The 20539-nt window shown below is 42.4% G+C and overlaps 1 protein-coding gene across 1 annotated transcript in view; it reads left to right on the forward strand.

Annotated features, from left to right (window-relative positions):
• The first annotated feature begins 3947 nt into the window (after positions 1-3947).
• The window catches only part of NDFIP2 (Nedd4 family interacting protein 2), a 72946-nt gene continuing 56354 nt past the window's right edge, over positions 3948-20539 (forward strand). The window contains exon 1 of the mRNA XM_074989123.1: positions 3948-4200. Within this exon, the coding sequence (XP_074845224.1) occupies positions 4165-4200 (36 nt within the window). The 5' untranslated portion in view covers positions 3948-4164. The remainder of the gene's footprint in view (positions 4201-20539) is intronic.

Consider the following 20539-nt stretch of genomic DNA (forward strand, 5'->3'; position numbering starts at 1 on the left):
GATCATGCCCCAAGTCAGCCCCTTTCACCTGCCTGACGATTCTTCTTTTTTTCTGTATGTTTTTGGAGAAGCACTCCCATTCCAGGTACATCCCATTGTCCTGGCACACTCAAACCCTTTTGTGGCTTTAAGTTATGATATGAGGTAGCTGTACCTCAAATGTAGTGGTTCTAGGAGGAGGAAATCTTGAACAAACAGACAAACTCTCTCAAATATATAGTAGATATATGAAAAAGTGCTTATTCTGACTCACTGGACAGGTTATCGATGTGAACAATGTACTTCTTTCTCCTCTCTTGGCTACAATTTCTTCCCCTTCTGATGCAATAATAAAGTCTAAAATTCAGTATAGCATAGCGTATGTGACAGCTGTGTTATTTTGAGTTTCATCCTAAGTTAATGTTGAATATAGGTTTAAAGACTAACAAATTAATTTATTAGGTGATGAACTTTCGTGGGACAGACCCACTTCTTCAGATTTACAGTGATTTGACAGTCATTCAGTAAAAACTCAACATGCTAGTCTGTATACACTAGTCATAAATTCAATAACATGACCTTTAGTAATAAATGTATCTCTTAAGCAAGAGTGAGTAAGCACAGAAAGCCTTATTACACAAGAAAGTGAAAAGGAAGGAGAACAGCCTCACAAGAAAATAAGATTAGCTAATTTCTAAATTATACTCCAGTCTCAACTTCATTTTTTTGCTGTTAAGGTCCCTGATGAATCACAATGTTCCTGAGTGACGAATATACAACTACCACAAACATTAGAATACGTGGTAATAACTTGATGTGACAATGCAAATGCTTAGTTGATGAAGGTAACCTCGACACATCTTGTGACCTGTGACTCCTGGGGGTGGGGAATGCAAATCCTGTTACAAGTAGGCTTGCCACCTCTGAGGCACAAAAAACTAGGACATCCTGGTTGCTTCTGAGCCTATAAAACTGCTTAGCTGGTGGTGTGTATTGAGTATCCTTACAGATTTCACTGGCTATTCCCTCAAAAATGAAACACACAGATGGGCCTCAGAAAAACTGGAAAAGGTAGCAACTTTAATTAAGAAGGGGATGCCTTGAATGCATGATTGTGCTGAAGAGACTGGGGACGGCTAGGCCGTAGGGTGAGTATCAGCATGACAGTCCCCCATAACTCCAAGTGCAGCACATGGCTTCAGCTGTGAAGGGCACAGGTGTCTCTATGTAGGGCACTATGATCTATGTGAGCAGCATAAGCAAGCGCTGTGCATGTAGCCGAAAGGCCACAGTGAGGCCCAATCCAGAGAAACTGGTGGGCTGGGCTGGCTCAGCCTCTGCTACTCCCAAGGGTCTCCTTCTCTCTGCCTTGCTAAGAAGCAGGCACCAGCAGGTGAAAGGGGCTGACTGGAGGAGTCTGCACTCTGTGTCCCCAGTCTGGGAGTGGCCCAGCCTCTATCCCCACCCTCGCACTGTTCGGAGATGTGGCAGGGGTGGCAAAGTCTGAAACTGCATATGCCCAGAACTCTGCTGCTCTTCTTCCCTTGACTGTCAGAGAGTAAGGGAAAAGTGTGCTGCATATCTGCCTTTCCAGCTGCTCCCAGTGGCTCTGGGGAGGGGCCTTCCCCTTGTTCCCTGATTGTCAAAGAGCAGCAGTGACCTGATATGCGTGGCTGCAGCCCCCCACCCTCCCAACATGGCATTCTTCCCCCCCAACCTCTGCACCTCCTGGCCCCTGCCATGATTCTTATCCCCATTCTCTTGCCATTATTTCTGAACTTCTCAACACCCCCTGCCCTGAGGCCCCCCCACCCTCTGCCTCGACCCCCCTCCCCAGCCCACTGCCCTTGTTCCTGAATCCCCAAACCTTCCAACCCTCTGCCCTGATTTCTGCCTCCCCACATCTCTTCTGCCCTGAGTCCCCCAGCTTCATACCCTTATTCTGGAATCCTGAAACTGCTGGTCTAAGTTGTTCCTAACTCTCTCTGCTCAGACCACCCCCACACCACACCACTCTTAAAATTCTTACAGGTACTGTTCTAGTGCTTCACCAGGGGTGCAGCGCAACAGCACCTGTAGGAAACTTAAATTACTTTTATACCTACAAAATCTTAGGCACAAATAAAACTATGCTCTCTAATACACTGAGATGGGTTAAATAATTAACATTAGCCAAGCAGTAATGCTTACAAGGTGAGCAGTGAGAGGAAAGGGAGATCCAAAGTTGTATTTTACATGCCTCATCTCCCAAACAGGTAATTACACTTCTGGGCACTGGTGTGTGCGGAGCTGGGCTGGAGGAGCAAAGCTACATCTGTAAGGAACTGATTTATCCAATGGGCAGAGATGTGTGGGTGTGAAGGACTGGGCTGTGAAGGGCATTGATGTATCCATCTGTGTATAGGGGACTGGCCTCTGTGAAGGACACAGAAAGGTGGGAATGCAGGAAAAGAGGTGTGTAGGGAGCAGACCTATGCCACAGCAGTGTGTGTGTCAGGAGGGGCCCAGATTGTGTGTGTAAGGGACCCACACAAGTCCAGAGGGTGTATAGTATCAGGGAGGAGCTGGGATAAGTACAGGGTATGTGAGGTGAACAGGCTTGTGTAAGGAGCTGGAAGAGCCATTGGCAACGTTCCCTGTAAGCTGTGTGCTTTTGTGGCTGCTCAAGAAAGATTCAGATGCATTCAGCTGAATTTATCTACTTCGTTTTTGAACCCTTTTAAACTCTTGGTGTTCACAACAGCCTCTGGCAAGGAGTTCTCCAGGCTTACTGCGCACTGTGTGAAGATAAATTCATGGAGGTTGGATCCATCAGTGGCTATTAGCTAGCGTAGTACCCAGAGGCACTGAGACTTCATCATAGGGTGAGTGACACCTCTGCTTTATAGGCTTCACAGCCATCCACCTGACCTTTAGCTCATGCTGTAGAGGACAGTGCTTTAAAACCCCTATGACTGCAAGTTCAATTCCTAATGCTGGTGAGCTGGGTCTGTTGGTGTTACAATTGGGGTCTTGTCTGTAATAATCTGGAAGGTCTCAGAAGCCTGGGACCTGCTTCTTCAGGCCGAGGGAAGCATATAGTACCCAGGGGTACTGAGACCTTATACTCAAGTCTCTGCTCTACAGCCTTGGCTGAGAGCCAGCTGGTCTTTACCTCATGCAGGAGAGCACAGTGCTTTAGCCGCTACAATTGCAGGTTCAGTGCCTGGTGCTGACAACCTGCATCTGTCAGCATTACACTAGGCTAGGCAGGAATGGTGGCACTTGTCTCTGTTTGTCAGAGGCTAGAAATGGATAGCAAAAAAAGATATTGCAACTTGTTTGTTTTTCTCCCTCTGGGGCACCCGGCACTGGCCACTGTTGGCAGACAGGATACTGGGCAGAATGGACCTTTGGGCTGGCCTAGCATGGCCGTTCTAATGAAGAAAAACATGCTTTTGTTCAGTATCAGAGAGGTAGCGGAATTAGTATCTTCAAAAACAACAAGAAGTCCTGTGGCACCTTATACCCTACCAGATATTTTGGAGCATACGCTTTCGTGGGCACAGACCCACTTCCTCAGATGCATGACAAAGCGGGTCTGTGCCCACCAAAGCTTATGCTCCAAAACATCTGTTAGTCTATAAGGTGCCACAGGACGTCTTGGAGCTTGATAGTTTCGACCCTGCCATCCATTGGTTCCTTCGGGGACCCCAGTCCCTACGGTACAGGAACAAGTAAAGAACTTCGCCTTGTACGCGCTTTCCGCACCAGTCGTCAGAGGGACCGCAGAACAGGAAGGGGGGAGGTGTTTGTGTGCGCGGCGGGGGGGGGAGGATGTAATCCGGAGCGTACGAGGGATGCGAGCAGCAGCAATGACGCAGACAAGGGCCGCCCAGAAATCAGGAAGAGGCAGGTGGGGGCTGGGCTGGGCTGGGACGTGCCTCCCTTCCCCCCTTTATTACGTGCGTCACTGGGAGGCGGCAGCGGCGGTGGTGGTGTCGCGGTGCCCTTTGGCAGGGCGGGAAGTGGCCGCCGCTCACGCCCGCCCGCGCGCCCCCGGAAGGCGGGTCGGAGTTGGGGCGGGGCCCAGGAGGAGGAGGAGGAGGAAGAAGAAGAAGAAGGCAGGGCCCGGCCGCTGCGGCAGGGAGCCGGGGCTGCAGCCGCACGGGGAGAGCGAGGAGCAGGCGGGCGCGCGGAGCCGGGATGGATCAGCACCAACCCGCCAGCCGCTACCAAGTGGTGAGTGAGCAGCTACGGCTGCGGGGAGCCCGGCTTGCGGGGGTCGCGCTGGGCCCGGCCCCGGCCCCGGCCCCGGCCCCAGCCCCACCCCCACCTCCACCTCGGCCAGCGTGGGGCTTTCGCGAAGTGGCTCCGCAGCGCTTAACCTTGGGCCCTGCTCGTGCCCCGGCGGCCCAGTGCTGGCGCGTTGGTCGCCAGCACCCAGCTGAAGCCGGCCCCCTCCTGGCTGCTGGAGGGGTCTGTGGGGGAGAGAAGGGGAAGGGCTTGGGAAAGGGCACTCCCAGGCCGGCAAAAGGCTTTTGTGACAGGGGGAGAGACTCACTGTAATCGCGTGTCCTGACGTCTCTCCGGTCTCGGAGCCAGGGAAGGGCAATGAAGAGGCACGGGGGAATTTCCCCATCTGCGTCCTTCCTTCATCTGTGGGCTGGAGGGAGGTTGTCTCTTTCCTCGAGACTTTTTCTGAGTAATTTGGTCTGAGAGTATAATTAGGTGTGTCTGGTCTTCTGAGGAGAACTATTCTCCAGTCTGGCTAAGAATCCGGTTCATTTGTTTCTAGGTTAACTATCCCCATCCTGCTGTATTGCTGCTCCCTCCCCCAAAGCAGTGGGTGCCAAATCAAAGGTGACGTTTCATCATGGGTTGATTGTGTTGTGTAGTCACCGTACCTATATTTAACATCCTATAAATTACGGTTGTGAAATGTAAACTCAGCAAGAGTTACAAGAGTGAGAGCAAGCCTGAAGTTTGAGCCTTATAACCCTGACCCATTGACTTCTTTGCTTTTGTGGCTTTAAATCATGTTTTCCAAGAATCCTCATGTTGAAAAAGGTTTAATTTTTGTGGCAAGTCATAATTTATATTAATACAATGTAACTTAAAATGGTTAACTCTCACAGGCTGTCCAAACTCAAAAGTGAATAATGGAAAAAAAAATTAGTCAGTTTCAGCTATATTTATTCCATTTTCCCCTGTCTGGATTTTCAAGACCTAACCTTTTTGGATGTGAACTTTCCTATTGCATTTTTGCAGCCCAAAATAAGTCCAGCTGCTTGTGTTGAGGTAGTTTTTAAGATTCCAAAAATGTATTTGTTTTTAACACACAAGTTTTCCTTTGGTGGTGTGCCTTTGATTTTTACTTTGATGCTCAGTGTAGGGACTGTGCTGTATCCACATCTGTAGTTGGATAATTACACAGTGGCAGTGTCCTGGAACATTTTTGCCACCTGTGTTTTGCCAGTGCTCTGACTCTTTGTTTCCTATATAGCCCTGGCTCTGTGATTAATGCCACTGTCATCTTGAGCCTGAATTATTTCAGTGTATTCCATGGTTACATATTAAATCTTCCTTACAAATTTGAAATGGTCCAAGCTGTTAGCCTGCTTGTTTAAACAATGCCTTTTGGTTGCAGTGTATATTAATGATGCTCTTCGATTTGCACTTGCTGCCTGATGGTTTTCGGGTGGAATTCAGAGTTTTCATTTTTAATGGATAAAATACTGAACTTCTCTCAAGCTGACCACTTGAGAAACTGCCTGTCTCTCTTTGCTGTATTACTACACTTGCAATGCATATGAGGAATTTAAAAGGCTAGGACTGTTCTTGGGAAAGAAATGATGATAGAGGTCTATAAATTAGAAAATGGTGTGGAAAAAGTGAAGAATGAAATCTGTTTATCCTTCAGGTAGGTAATACGAGAACTTGTGATTACCCAACGAAACTGATAGGTGGCTGGTTTAAAAATAACAAATGGAATTCTTCATGGAGTGCATGGTTAACCTGTGGTACTTGTGAGGGAATATTATGAAATCTGAAACTAAGATTGTGTCTACACTAGCTCCCAACTTCGAAGGGAGCCTGGTAAGTAAGGTGTTGGGAGATTATTAATGAAGCTGTGGGGTACAAAAGCAGCACTTGATTAAGCTAATTCTCCCTTGTAGCAACTTTGAAGCTGAAACTTCAAAGTTCTGGCATGCGTGTAGCCTTGGCTAACTCGCCAGTACTTCGAAGTGCCCTGGCACTACTGTGCAGTCCCTTTACTCCTTAAAATTTTGAATTAGCTTAATAAAGTGCTGCATATGCACTGCAGCACTTCATTAATAATCTCCCAACACCCTACTTACCATGCTCCGTTCAAAGTTGGGAGCTAGTGTAGACACAGCCTAACAGAATGGAAAAAAAGAAGTAGGTAACTTAATGGAGGATGGATCCAGCAATGGCTATTAGCTAAGATGGTCAGGAGTGCAACACCAGGCTTTGAGCATCTTTAAGCCCTGGAATTTGAGTGGGCGATGGGTTCGATCACTTAATGATTGCCCTATTTTCCCAATCTAGTATAAGACACTGTCAGAAAACAGGATGCTTGGAAAGGTGGACTCTTTGTCCCAGTATGGCAATTCATATGGTCAACAGTGGTCTTGTGTTTTGGTTCACCTTGTTGTAAAAAGAGGAGATGGCAGCTGGCATTCTTCATGTGGGCCACTTCCCTTTGGAATACTCTATTGTTCAAATGTCTGAAATAACCTGGGAATACTGTAAAGCCCATTTGAGAAGAACTGGCAAAAGGCAAAAGTCATCTAAAGTGTAATTTTTGTAGTAGGAGTTTGTATTTCTGTTGTTGGTTTGTTTGGAATGATTTATGTATGATGGAAAGAAGCAGTATTGGTCAGCTTGTTTTTCATGGTCTTTTTCTTTTAAGTATGAATATGATGCCCAGAATTTTGGAAGAGCACCCTTTTGACTGGAGATCCTATGAATTAAATTGTAATAAGCCTAAGATGTTTCAATAGCTCATCATATAGATGACCTGAAAATGACTACGTAAAGGTTAATTAATTATAGCAATATTAAAATAGAGACCACCAAACTTGAATTAGGTCACAGTGAGAATAACATGTTTAATTTGCAGTACATGCTAACAAGAACTTATTTTGATAGAGATAGCGTCACATCATATGAAGGATCATGATTGGTTCAGTTACTTTATCCTGTCCATCAAAATGCAGCTCTGAAACTGTCAACTGGATTCTTAAGCAGTTCTATACATACTGTAATAACACCATGGCATGGAAAACCAAAACTGTTTAACACTCACTGTATTAGTACTGGTACCATAAATGCGTCGTGCTGAGTGATTTTTTTTTTTTTTTTTTTTTAATAGTTGTAGTATGTGAATAGCAAATGTGGATGTTTTGCCGCGTCCCGTCTTCATCTCTTTAAGGTGTTCTTTCCCCTCTCTGGGGATGCTTCCTCTTGCTGTGACCCCTGAGTGTCTTAACACTAATTTTTAATTTTACACACAATGTTCTATGGAGCAGTTTTGACTCCAACATTTCCTTGCATTTATTTCTTTGACATAAGAATTTATTGAAGATTCAAAACATTAAAAGAACAGAACTTTCTCTACCACCTTGGAATAAAAAAACAAATATATTTTTAAAATGATTAAAATTCAGCTTTTTAATGGTTATATTTGCAAATGTAGCAGGGAATGTGGAGAGTTGCAAACTAAGCTCTCTAAGTAGATCAGAATGTTATATAACTTTCTCTCCTAGGATGTGTGATTAGTACTTCTCTCTACACCTCCTTTTCTGTGCTCACTTCTGCTGGCCTGTGAACAGCTAACTGCTGGGTAGAATTTTGTCATCCTCCTATGAGGATAGGACATCAGAGGTAAACCAACCAATTGTCATCCATTGTTCATCCTTTCCTCTTCTCCCTTCAGTAATTTGTAAACTGCAGTGTTATTGCTTCAAGTGCTTTACAATTCTAAAATTTCATTATGCCCATGAATAGTGCTGCTATGCCCTTTCCTGTTTAATTTTTGTCTCCTTTTTGCTGCTCTTGTTTGTTGTTCAGTAAGTGAAATGAGACACAATTCCACTAGGGTTAGATAGCAGAGACAATTTTTTTTTTTTTTTTTTTTTTTTTTTTTTTTCAAGCAGTCAGTTTTCCCACAACATCATATTTGTCTGCGCCTTTTCCTTCTTAACTTTGGATGCTATTATTTTGGTGTTCTTTAATGTTTTTTATTCAAACTCATTGCAGAGAAAAGGGCTTTGAAAGATTTGTTTTAAAAAATCTTTTTAGATCATAATTGTATATACAGAGCAATGAAATGCAAATGTATAGATGTTACTAAAAAATTAAACTTTAATTTTCATGATGGTTCTCATGCTTTTGCCTTTTTTCTAGGAAATCTGATGTTTTACATTACTAATGAATTCCAGTGTAAATTTCCAAAAGCCCCTGCACGGTGTCTAATCCCTATTGAAATTCAGGGGCATATAAGTGCTTACATCTCTCGAGGATTCTTTAAAATTCTTTCTCATAGTTCTTTAAGGTGCTTGATTATTATCTTTGGTCTGTCAGTGTTGGGTTTTTTCCCCCCATTCCTCGGGAGATGCCGTACGTAGAACCTTACCAGATTCATAGCCACAAATAATGTATCATGGGCCATGAAGTCTGTGTTTTACCAGTTACCTGTACAATTACATGGGGGACACATTTTGAGAAACGCTAGGTACTGACCCAAAGGCGGGGGGCGGGCAGGGTTGGTTGGTTTTTTTTTTTTTGCTGGGGGCGGGGGGGTCATACCTCTGCATTGCCTTCTGTGGGGGCAGTTGTGAAGATAGCATCCCACCAGCAGCAGTGCAGAAGGAAGGGTGGTAATACCATAGCATGCCATCCTTAGTTCTGTGCTGCTGCTGGCAGCAGCTTGGCCTTCAGAGTTGGGCTTCCAGCGAGCAGCTGTCGCTCTCTAGCTGTTCATTTCTGAAAGCAGTATTGCTACTAGCAGTAGCACAGATGAAACAGTGGTAGTACTGCAGCCACTCCCCGTAGCCTTGTGATCCCCACCACACCTTTTTGCAACAGGACCACAGTAGTTAAAATGATAAAATTTCTGATTTTAATAGATAAATTAATGAGATTTGTGCCTTTCAAAATGCTATCACTAAAATGGGCCATGAATTTAGTAGGGACCTAGCCATAAGAACTGGAAAGTAATGGTTATGAGGCGTAAGACACAATAAAAGGGGGTTGAGTCTGCCTTCCTCTTCACTTACAAGTAAGTTCACCATGTTCTTATATATTTACACCCAGTGCTTACCTAGGGGCACTCCTCATTTATTACAGATTCATTGATCCCTGCTAAACATCCCTTCCCTCTTGCAACACACAGAAAGCAAAGTCAGGAGATATAACCAGATCATAACCCTCTATTAGGCCTCATTTATCTTTTAAAACCTTTTGCAGTCTGCCATCTGTGTCACGGGTTGTGTCTATACCAGACATAGAAGTTGACTGCTGATTCACAATTTTAGCTATGCCAATTGCATAGCTAAAATCAACTTATCAGTGATTGACTGTTGTGGCTGCCTACATAAAGGAGGTTGACAGCAGCATTTCTCCCAACTACCTTCCTTAATTCTCACTGCTCAGGAGGAGTTCTGGGGTCTGTTTGACTCTTGTTAGCACTGTTTCATGCATGCGTGAACCAAAGCTGCATATGGGAATTAAGGATGTTGCTGTGGCTGCTTGGTCACACGTGATGTGGGGCTCAAAGTACAAGACGTAAGTTACCATTTGTTTGTTGTTTTATACCCTAGTGGTAGACACCTTGATCATTCTCCATGTCTGTCAACACACAGCTAAACAAACCATTGGGCGGCGCATCAGCAGCTAACCCTGATAAACAGCTTGTAGTCAGCACACCGAATTCCCCACCCCTACTATAATGTCTAAGACAGTCATTCTGTCACTTTTAATGAGGAGAAATTCACTGTCTGAAGGTGAAATCCTCTTCAGTGTAGCACACTTGTCCAAGATTTTTGTTTTTTAATGGCTGTAATAGTTTCTCAAATAATAATGGACCTTATCAGTCTCCCTTTTGGAAAAAACTCTTTCTAGTGAACAAAAGTAACTTTCAGATTTTTTTCTTGTTGTAAACTGAGATATAATGCTGATATTTATTCTTTTTTTAAAAATATGAACAGCAGATTCTACTTGACCCACTGTTTAACTTTTGGGTGGGTGCATAATTTCACTTTGAAGTTCAAATTAAAGTGGTGTGTGTGTGTGTGTGTGTGTGTGTGTGTGTGTGTGTGTGATATAAATGTTTAATATATGGTAAATTTATTTTTTAGCTTACCACCTTAAGAAATGCATGGCTTAGCTGGGTTGTGTACACCTGAAAGATTAGGCACGCAAAGTGGTACACTTCTACTTTGACTAATCCAGTAAATTGAGCAATATAAGACAAGGAACAAAATACATCTGAATTGTTCCACTGTACTGGGTTTATCACCTTCATGTTCCCCAAATGTTGTTATGAACAGCAAGTGCTCATATTTCCACACCACCCACAGCTGTTTTGAATTGCTGATCTGTTCAATAACAAGCCAACATATGGCTTGAGTCATCATGAAAAAAGAGATCAGCTACCTTTTTTATGTCTGCTTCAAATCTTACTTTTGGCATTATCATCATAGATCGTACAAGTCCCAGTCGTTTGGGACCTGGATTCCTTGTGCAAGGTGAACAAATACAGAATTAAAAAAAAGTTGGTGCCCCAAAGAGCTTGCAGTTAAAATCGGGTATGAATGCACCCAAAAGAATAATACCAGCAAATAACTGTCAGAGGTTTGAATTTATTTTTCCACATTTGCCAGTCTGAACACTGACTGGCAGACCCAGTTGGCTAAATATGGTGAAGTGCAACATTATGACACAGTAATAATTGCAAAAATATATAGTATGTTTCCAAAGGTGATGGTTCTACAATTATTTTTCACCTGTGATGTTTTCTGATTATCATATGACTGTGTAAAAAAAAAAAAAAAAAAAATTCTTGCTACGACTGCTATATAATTGTGACAGATTTTATTGCAAGTATGACTCGTGGCCAGAAAGCCTGCAGGATGCTTAACCCTAACTTACCTGGAGTCGGCTTGTGCACAAGTCAGTCAAGTGCGTAAATTGTAATGATGGGCATTCAATGCTAGATAGGATTGCATTTCAGCATTCTAGCCCAAATGTGTATGCTAGACCAGAATTGCCTGTTTACATGGCTGTTACTGTGGTTGATGAGATCAAATGGAATATTAACATTTAAACAAATCTTGGGTTAAATTTTATTGTATCTCTTTAAACAAAATGCTTAATGGAAACATTCTTATATTGGAAACAGTAGATCACATCAAAAAGCTATTGTTTGCACAAGTCTATATTTGAGAGGCTGCCAGGAAATGAGATAAAAAAATCATTGGGTCCTGATTCTGTCCTCTCAGATCTCCTTAAATTTTCATGTATGGGAAGCCTAAGCTATAAGCATTGAGATCCCAGTGCTAAGATGGTACACCCTGAATATGATGTTGAACTGTATAACTTATGGACTAAATTCTAAAAACTGTTTGCAGATACAAAGCGTAATTACTAGCTCTACTTGGAGTCTGATGTTACAGCTGTATTCATTTCTTTATGGATATTGATCTTTTTTAAAAGATATTCTTAGTTTAAAATGCATTTTAGTTTAATAATTGTTTGTCAATGTATATTTGAGGTAAGATCTGAAATAGTTAAAGATCTGGAAGAAAAGTCTGTTTCTTGAAGATTAATAGTGGTAAGCCTCTTCCACTCCTACATTTTGGAACATAGGCCAGTGATGACCATTGACGAGTGTCCCCTGTCCTGGACAATCTTTTTCCAGTTCTGACTAGGCGTATCCCGTCTTAGTGTCTGCTGTCAAGTATCTACAGTAGGTGTTTCCTGGGTGCCCGCTAGTTTGGTAAAACATCATTGGACTTGAGTTCTTGGGTGAAAGCCCAAGGCTGGATTGCTTTAAGGGTACTGTAGTGTTGCCTTCTGAATAATCAGCAAGGTATCATAGAGGCTCTTTTGTGCTGGCTTAGTAAATATAACTGTTGAAATAACCATAAGCTTTGAAGAGTAGCTGTCCTATTTACATTTCATCCTAACTGACTGACCTCAGCTGTCTCCCCAGGGTCCCTGATTACAACTCAGTGCTTGTTTTTTGTGCAAGTAGTAACAGTTTTCGTCTGGTACTTGTGATTTGTCTCAGTGTTTGAGGGAAAAATATACTCTTTTTACCTCAGCCTATATTTGGAAATCGTTAGTATATTTAATAAACACTTAGGCTATGTCTACATGTGCTGCTTCTTTTGGAAGTGGCATGGTAATGAGCTGTTCAGAAGATGCTAATGAGGTGAGGCTGTAAATTTCCCATGCCTCATTAGCATATGGGCACATGCTTGGGAGTCTGGAAGAAGCTCTTCCAGACTCCAAAATACATGTGCGGACACACAGCCCGCAGGGCTCTTCTGGAAGGTAATTTTGAGGAAGAGGGGGGCTTCCAGAAGGAAGGTTTCCTTTTGGAAGATGGGCTCCCAGGAGTGAGTATCTTCCAAAAGGAAACCTTCCTTCTGGAAGCCCCCTCTTCCTCAAAATTACCTTCCACAAGAGCCCTGCGGGCTGTGTGTCCGCACATGTATTTTGGAGTCTGGAAGAGCTTCTTCTGGACTCTGAACCATACGCTAATGAGGCATGGGAAATTTACATCCTCACCTCATTAGCATCTTCCTGGTGGCTTATTAACAGGCTGCTCCTGGAAGAAGTGGCACGTGTAGACATAGCCACAGAAGTTATTTTCTCTGTGAGCTTTCTGAGGTGTCACTGCTTTTCAGTTGAAAAAAGTGTGGAGGACTATCAGACATTTGTCATCTTCAGTGCTTGAAACAAATTTTGTTGATTTAGTAGTAAGATGGATTAGTTAAGGTGCTACATTACTTTTATTATTTGACCTCTCATTTATGATTTTTAATTCCTTTACTAGAAACTAAAAGTGTTAATGAATTGTGTGCCTAAGGAAGGAGCCTTACACACAGAGCATTTTCCTCCGTTTAAAAAAAAAAAAAAAAAAGCGGTAATAGTTACCCATAACAGGTGATAGTCGAGTTGTGTCAGAAGCTTATGAATAACATGAGGCACTTCCTCACAATCTGCATTTAGTGTTAAGCAGTTGTGTCTCTGCCTGGTGTGGATCAGTTGTCTCTGGCAGCATAAGGCACTATTTTCCAGGCTCGCTCTTTCTATATTGGACAGACACCAACCTTCAAGTTTGTTGAATTCCCCATTGTGTCCCATATCTTATCCCTGGAATGCTCACAGATTTACCAGGTCTTCTGTTTTCACCATAACGAAATACACCAGCTTGTAAGAGTCATCTCAGTACTAGCACTTTGCTTACCAATACAGCACTCACATATGCTTGTAAAGAATGCAGAAAAGTTTATCAGAGACTGAAGCAGTAGTAAGTTAAGAATATTGAAAACAAGTGATCTACATATGAATTAAAACCACAACATGCTTTCTAGTGACTAAATTTAACATCTTTAGGCAAGAGAGCAACTTGTTAATATCATGCAAAGTTCTTTCGTGGTCTCAACCAAGCCTGGTTGAGACCCCTCCCCTTTTTCTTTTAGGATGCGAAAATGCTGTCCTTCTTCTTCCTGTCCCACACCCCAGGAAGTCTTCACAATTTTTCTTTTGCTTTCAGTTCAGGTTGGTGATAGACCTCATGTCCTAAACATCTCTTGTCTGATGGAACCTTTTTGGCACTGTTGCTGGTGACGACTACTAGCTTGAAGCAAACTTGAACATATTTTCTTTGTGTGTGTACACACTTCATAGTACAGTTTGACCCTCTCTAGTCCAGCACCCTCGGCAAGTCACTATTATCTAGCACTTTACCAACACTTTCACTGCTTACTGAGCTCATAAAAAGACTTTTGGGGTAAATTAGAGCTAAATAACAGCACAAAACACTGAGAGCCAGGACTGTTGGCTGGAAATAGATTTTATGGGACCACAGGAAACTTAGTCAAACCCATAAGTGGTCTTCTGGCTAATTAAAATAGTGCTGAATTACTGATGTTGCCAAACAAGAGTTTCGGATTAGAGGTATTCAACCTACATATACACTTCACAATAGTGTGAATAACTAGTGATGCACTGTCATGTGAAGTCTCAAATGAAATCCATTCTTTGAACCTAAACCTGAATGCAAGTCGGGAAATCAGGAGGTGGCTGCAATCCCCTGGCCAGTTGGCACTGTGGTTCTTGGGGTACGTGTGCAGAGCCAATCATAGAAAATGGATGGGTACAGCTGAGGATTTCATTGTGCTGAGTGAAAGAGTTACCACTGCATTGAGACTTGTGTTGTCACCTTAGATAAAGAGAGAACATTGAAAGAACAAATCTAGGGAAAAGGGTTCTGCTCAGCCACTTTCCTCACCAAAATGGCAGACAGTAAGAAATCAGAATTATAGCAGTACAAAGAATTGTGTTCTTCTGGCTCAGTCTAGGCCATGAATTATAAGCCATAGTTTTCCAGTAACTGGATTTAATAAAAGTGAATGCTCACAGCCCATATTTAACAAGGCCTCACACCTCTGAGACAAATATAATGGCATTTACACTTGGGCAGATGAGCGACTGAGAATAGAAGTGGCCCAAGATTAAAAGACTATTTTTTGGAGAATTGTGATAGTCTGGTTTCCCTTATGTTTTAGTATAGCAAAGTAAGAGTTACTGCATCACTTTGTTTGGCCTTGATATCTGAAACATGTGGCTACATATTTGTGCTCACTTTTGCAGTGGTCTTAAATCCTCAGTTTAAAAACGCGATGTAAATGCAGGCATCACAAGTGCTGTTTCCCATATTTGGAGAAGCAAAACCAGGCTTTGAGGCGAAGAGGTTAAAAAACAGAGGTCTAAAGTTAGGCTGTTAGGTTACCCTTTTTCCAACTCCTAAGTCATTAAGGTGTGCTGGCTCTAGTGACTTTCTGGTAAGAGTTCACAGTCTACTTCTAAATATGTACTGAACCTTAACCTAGTTTTGAAAAATGTGTTAATATTAATAGGAGGTTTGCAAATTTAGCTGTGTAGTGCAATCACTGACATTCACTTTTTAAATGTTGCATTTCATGAAGTCAGGTCACTTAAATTTTTTTCTCAATCTTTTTCTTTTTCTTGTACCTGTAAAGTAGGGCTAGTTATTTGTACACATCCTTGCAAAGTACTTTGAAATCTACAAATGAGTGCTGCAATTTCTTTGTGATAAACGTAAAAATGGACACAAATTAGACTTCTGTGGCTGTGTGTTTGGTCTCTGTGTACGTGAGCTAAACAGTTAACTTCAGTTTTTTCTTAACTGAATGTCTGAAATTGTAAGTCTTAAAGAAACAGAAGAATAGAGTGGTTTCCAAGACGTTTTGCTAGCCTTGTCTGTTTTTTGCAGCTACGCTGCATCATTTTGCATGGAATATTACCCCTGAATCTATGTGAAAGTGGATCCTGTGGCTCCACTCTTGCTGTGCCTTAGCTAACCCCATCACCACACAGTTTTTGGTGCATGTCCTTTGTGGCACAGGCAAAGACTCTTATTAAGGGCTTGTCTACATTTCCACTTTACTATGTGCTTATCATGCTCTTGTATTAAATAAGGTTCTTCTCCCTACCCCTGTGCACAGAAAGTTGGTTACACTACAATGCTGGAAGCGTGATCTCTTGATGCTGGTGTTAGGACTAAACTGCTGTGTAAAAGCTCTGTCAGAGTACCACTTTAAACTTAGCAGTATAAATAAAGCTTTAGTCTGTCTCCCAACTTTGAATGTTGACCTAACAAGACGTACAAAAATCCAAGTTAGTTTCTGGATTTGCAATCCCATACCTTGTCTTTTATGTCACTTTAGATTGCCAGAGACCTGTCTCCTTTATTATTTGTAAATCACAGGTTCAGCAGTGAGTAAATATTTCTCTGAAGATTAAAAATAATTATGTAATGCCATTAATATTTGTCATATAAGTTGAACCTCTCTTGTCTCGCACCCTTGGGATCTGACGGATGCCAGATGAGAGAATGTGCTGGACCATGCAAGATCAATATCATGTTGCCAACATTTTCACTCTTACTGGTTTCTTAGAAGACATTTAGGGGTAAATTGCAGTTAAATAATAGCACAGAACAGTGAGAGCCAGGAGTGGTGGCTGGAAACAAACTTTGAGACCACAGGAAACTTGACCACACCCATGATAAGTGGTCATCTGAGTAACTAAAATCATGCTGAATTGCTGATTTTTGCTGGACAGGAGAGTTCTGGATTAGAGAGATTCCACCTGGAGCATACTACATTTACTCAAAAATAGAATAATGGTCTTATTGCAAGTAGCTTACCATTAAAGTAGGAGTCAGGATCTCTTTGAGTATGGGGCCACTGACACAGAAAAACGAATTGGGGGCCACACCCGTGAGAAGTTTGCCGGGGGGGGGGGGAGTCTTTCAGGTGTAGCCCCTGTCGTGACTGAGAAGCAGGAAGACCCCCTTCCCCTTGCACATCAATCCCAGAACTTTAGATATTGTGGGCCTTCTTAGGCTCTGGGTTGGGGCTCAGAATGAGGGGAAGTGACTTGGGGTGTGGGGTCTGGGCAGAAGATGGGTTCATGAGTGAGCTGGGAGGTCTGGGAGGATGGTAGGGTACAGGAGAAGGTTAGAGTTGCAGGATCTGGGCAGGAGTGGGGGATGCAGTGTCTTGTGGGAGAGGGCACAGAGGTGGAGGGGATGGGGTCTGTGTGGGGTACAGGAGTGGGCTTGGAGACTGGGGTTTTAGGAGGAGGTGGGGTGCAGGAGCAGGCTTGGATTTTGGGGGTGTAGCAGGGAGAGAGGGGAAGGAGGATGTGTGAGGGTGATAGGGAAGTGCTTATCACCAGGGAGCTGCGCAGATACGCTTGGGTTTGTGTCCCCTGCTGCTTCTAGGCATTGCACCATGCTACTACTATCAGCTGTGATCCTGTCTAGTTGGAATGGTGGGGGTGAGGGCGTGGAGGTGGGGGAAACCTCCAGGCAGAGTTTCCCAGTCTGTTTCCTAGCCAGCGGGAAGTGAAAGCTCCTGGAGCTGCTTCGTCCACCCCACCATGCTGAGCCCGTGGGCCGGTTTGACCATGGCTTGCCAGACTCTGATCTGCAAGGTGCAAGGTTCCCCCTCTTCTGTAGCCGTGCACCAACATGGGCTCTCTGATGTGGGGTGGGGAAAAGCCCCAAGCCTCCGGGCCGGGATCTTTCAGCTTGTGGGCCATAGGTTCCCCACTCCTGCATCAGAGAAACTGGATCATACTAAACCTTTTGTGAATGTATTTTTAAGGAATATGAAGTCAAGCCAGCAGAATGCCAAAGGAACAAATTCCACCATGCTTACCTGTCCAAGGCTCTCTTTTATCAACCTTATGAGTATCTTAACTTTGAGTATTGACAGAAATTTCAATACTACTGTTAGTAAAGATGGCTTAAGGAACTGTTGTTCATGCTTAGGTATCACAAAGCCACATGCAACATTCTTGTAAAATTGTACTTGCTTGCTCTCAAGTATCCTTGTTTGCTTATTTTAAATTCTGTTTTTGTCTTTGCAAAAATATATATATGGCATGTATCACAATTTTCAGTGTAACAGCAGATCTCATTAACTTGTTTGCTTCCCAAACGTGTAATATTTTTGTGAAGGCATCATTTAAGCATGCGTTTAAAAGGAAAAGAAAAATGATATCAAGTAGTTCCTTTAGTATGCAGAGCTTGTCAATGCACGTTTCAGGGCAGTGAAATGTTAGTGTTTTGACATTTTAAGGAATTTATTGGAGCAGTAATAGTCTTCTGAAAGACTTGCTGAGCTTGATTGACCAAGTTAATCTTTGTCCCCCGCCCTTACTGAAAGCTGTTTTTTGTTTTGGATCTACTGTACTTTAGTTTCTACAACAGTTCAAGCAACTGCCTATAGTTGGTTGTCATTACAGGTTGAATTTAACATTGAATATTTGCATAATTTCACTTTGTACAACATTGAAGACATGATCGTTACACATTTTTGATGGAGATTTTTCTCTCTCACGTTTTAATAAAGGAAAATAATTGTTTCATGGCACAAAGTGTCCACAGATGATGATGATAAAAAAAGTCATATCTGATCTGTTGGCATCTAATATGGGAAAATAAAAAACTGAAAAAAGTTTTGGTAAAGAATTGTTATGGCTGGTGACGCTTGCAGATGCACTCTCTCTCTAGTGTCTTACTGTCTTGAATTGCAGGCTCACTGGTGTGTTGGGTACTCCTTGTTCTTAGTTAATAGTTAAATTGAGTGTTTCAAAGTTCTCATGTGTTCTGTGATGTCTCAACAGTTTACTGAATGAGGATATTGGAATCACTTTATTATAATTTTAAACAAAGCATTTTTGGACCTTAGAGAAGGATCTACTGATGTGTGGTGTTTAAAATATGTATCACAAACATTTATTACTGTGTAGACATTCTTAAAGTTAATTCCATTAGTGTGTGTGCACCTAGCATTACTGATTGTCACAGGTCCCAGGCTAACCACTCCTTTGATGGTTCATGATCTCAAAAGTGGATCCTCAGGCAGCTGTTTGTCATCTCTCTCAGAACAGAATTGTTTGCGTTTCCCCAAATTCCTGTTCTGGGTTTAATCCTCTGTGATCCATTTGTGGTTATTTCAGGTGGTGTGACACTTGTACAACACCTAAAATCTGTTCATTGTGAAAGAAGTGATAGTGGTAATTAGTGATCGTACAGCCTTCCTGGAACAAAATCTCACCCAAAACGTTTTAAAAACAGTAAAGTGCATGCTTGCTTCTTTCTGTGGCGTATTATCTAGAACTGGTGAAGTCTCAGGTGTTTACACTTCTGCAAACTACCTGGCTGCCTGAGCTCACTGACAAGTTCCTAAACAGCCCCTGGCAACTGACAGTCACTTGGCCTCTTGTCCCAGGGCTTTTAAGGATTCAGTGTCCTTTTGATTCCAGGCTCCGAGCCTGGAAATACTAAGGTTTGTTTATTTTGCTGGATATAGGATTGTGGAAGTAATCTGTTATTTTTTCAAGCTCTTATTTGAGGAGCAAGTGAGCTGCCTCCTTCAATAGAGCTCATTTCATTCAAGCATTGTAGGTGAATAATAAACATTATGAGAATGTAGAATAAGTTAGTCCATTTAGATAACAAGGTTATGCGTCAGATCTTAAGACTATTTAAAAGCATCTTAACATCGAATTTTTTCATACTGGGTTTATTTTAAGGATGAGACATTCAGAACTCTTCTGATCTACGTGAGGACTGTACTTTGTACAGCAGACTTTTATAAAGCAACATGAAGTATAACTACAGTCAGTTACACATTACTGATAAGGATGGAATCAAAAAAGACAGGTGATTGAAAAAGCAGAAGATTCAGTGGAAGAAGCTAATTCAGTTTGCCTTTTTTCATTTTAACTAATAGCTTCATGCAGTTATGGCATGCACACACAAGGCAGCTTTGAGGAGGTTCCCTTTCTGTAAATAGCTTTGATTTCTTGGCTAGCACATATATATGCACAGGATATTTAAAAATAATAAGTATTTTTTTTTTTTAATTTACATGTAACTTAGATCTGTTGGCCTTCCTGTGACTTACACTGAAGCATCTACAGACCATTCAATAAAAAGTGTGTCCTTTACCCACCCAAATTAAATGAGGGCCAAATCCTGCACAAGTAGACCAAACTTGTTGACTTAACTGCGGTTACGTACAAACCTGAAGCAGATGCAGTTTGGCTCAAAGACTGTGAAGTACTCATGTCAGGAACATTGTTTTTGTTTTGAAAATATTTGGTCATCGATGGCATTGTGAAAATACTAATGAAGGCTCTGGCAATCCAGTGTTCACCATAAACTAACTGTAATGCTTTGGCAAGAGATATTATGAGAAAATTGAAGAGAGAAAAGTAAGAAAAAGGGGGAAAAATAACTAACAAGATAATTGCTCTGGTTATGTAGATGAGAAATACAGCTTTCTGGAAAGCTGTTCTGAATGTTGCTATTCAGTAAAAGCATTTGTGAGGAAGGGTGAGTAACTTTCAGGAAAAAAGCCTTTACTTGCAGCTCAGTTTCACCAATTTTCAGTTGAATTACCACTCTGAAGTCCATGGAAACCTAATACTTGGTTGACACATTTAGTACCGTACACAGCTGTGAAATACCAGCCTTGGCTTTCTTTCTTAGTGAGGGCATAGCAAATCCAGATACAGTAAACCTCGAAATGCGTGATTTTTGAGTTGCGCCTAACTCTCAGTGACACAAGTTGAGCATAACTCAAAATCCCGCTTCTCCCCCCACCTGCCCTGGCTCAACCACGTGACCCCGGTTCACCACTTCCCACCAGCTCTGCTTATCACCCGCACCCAGCTCTCTGGCTCTGGCTCACCACTTCTCCACATGTGGCTCTGGTTC

This window comes from Carettochelys insculpta, chromosome 1 (genome assembly GCF_033958435.1).
Source record: "Carettochelys insculpta isolate YL-2023 chromosome 1, ASM3395843v1, whole genome shotgun sequence".
Taxonomy (NCBI): domain Eukaryota; kingdom Metazoa; phylum Chordata; order Testudines; family Carettochelyidae; genus Carettochelys; species Carettochelys insculpta.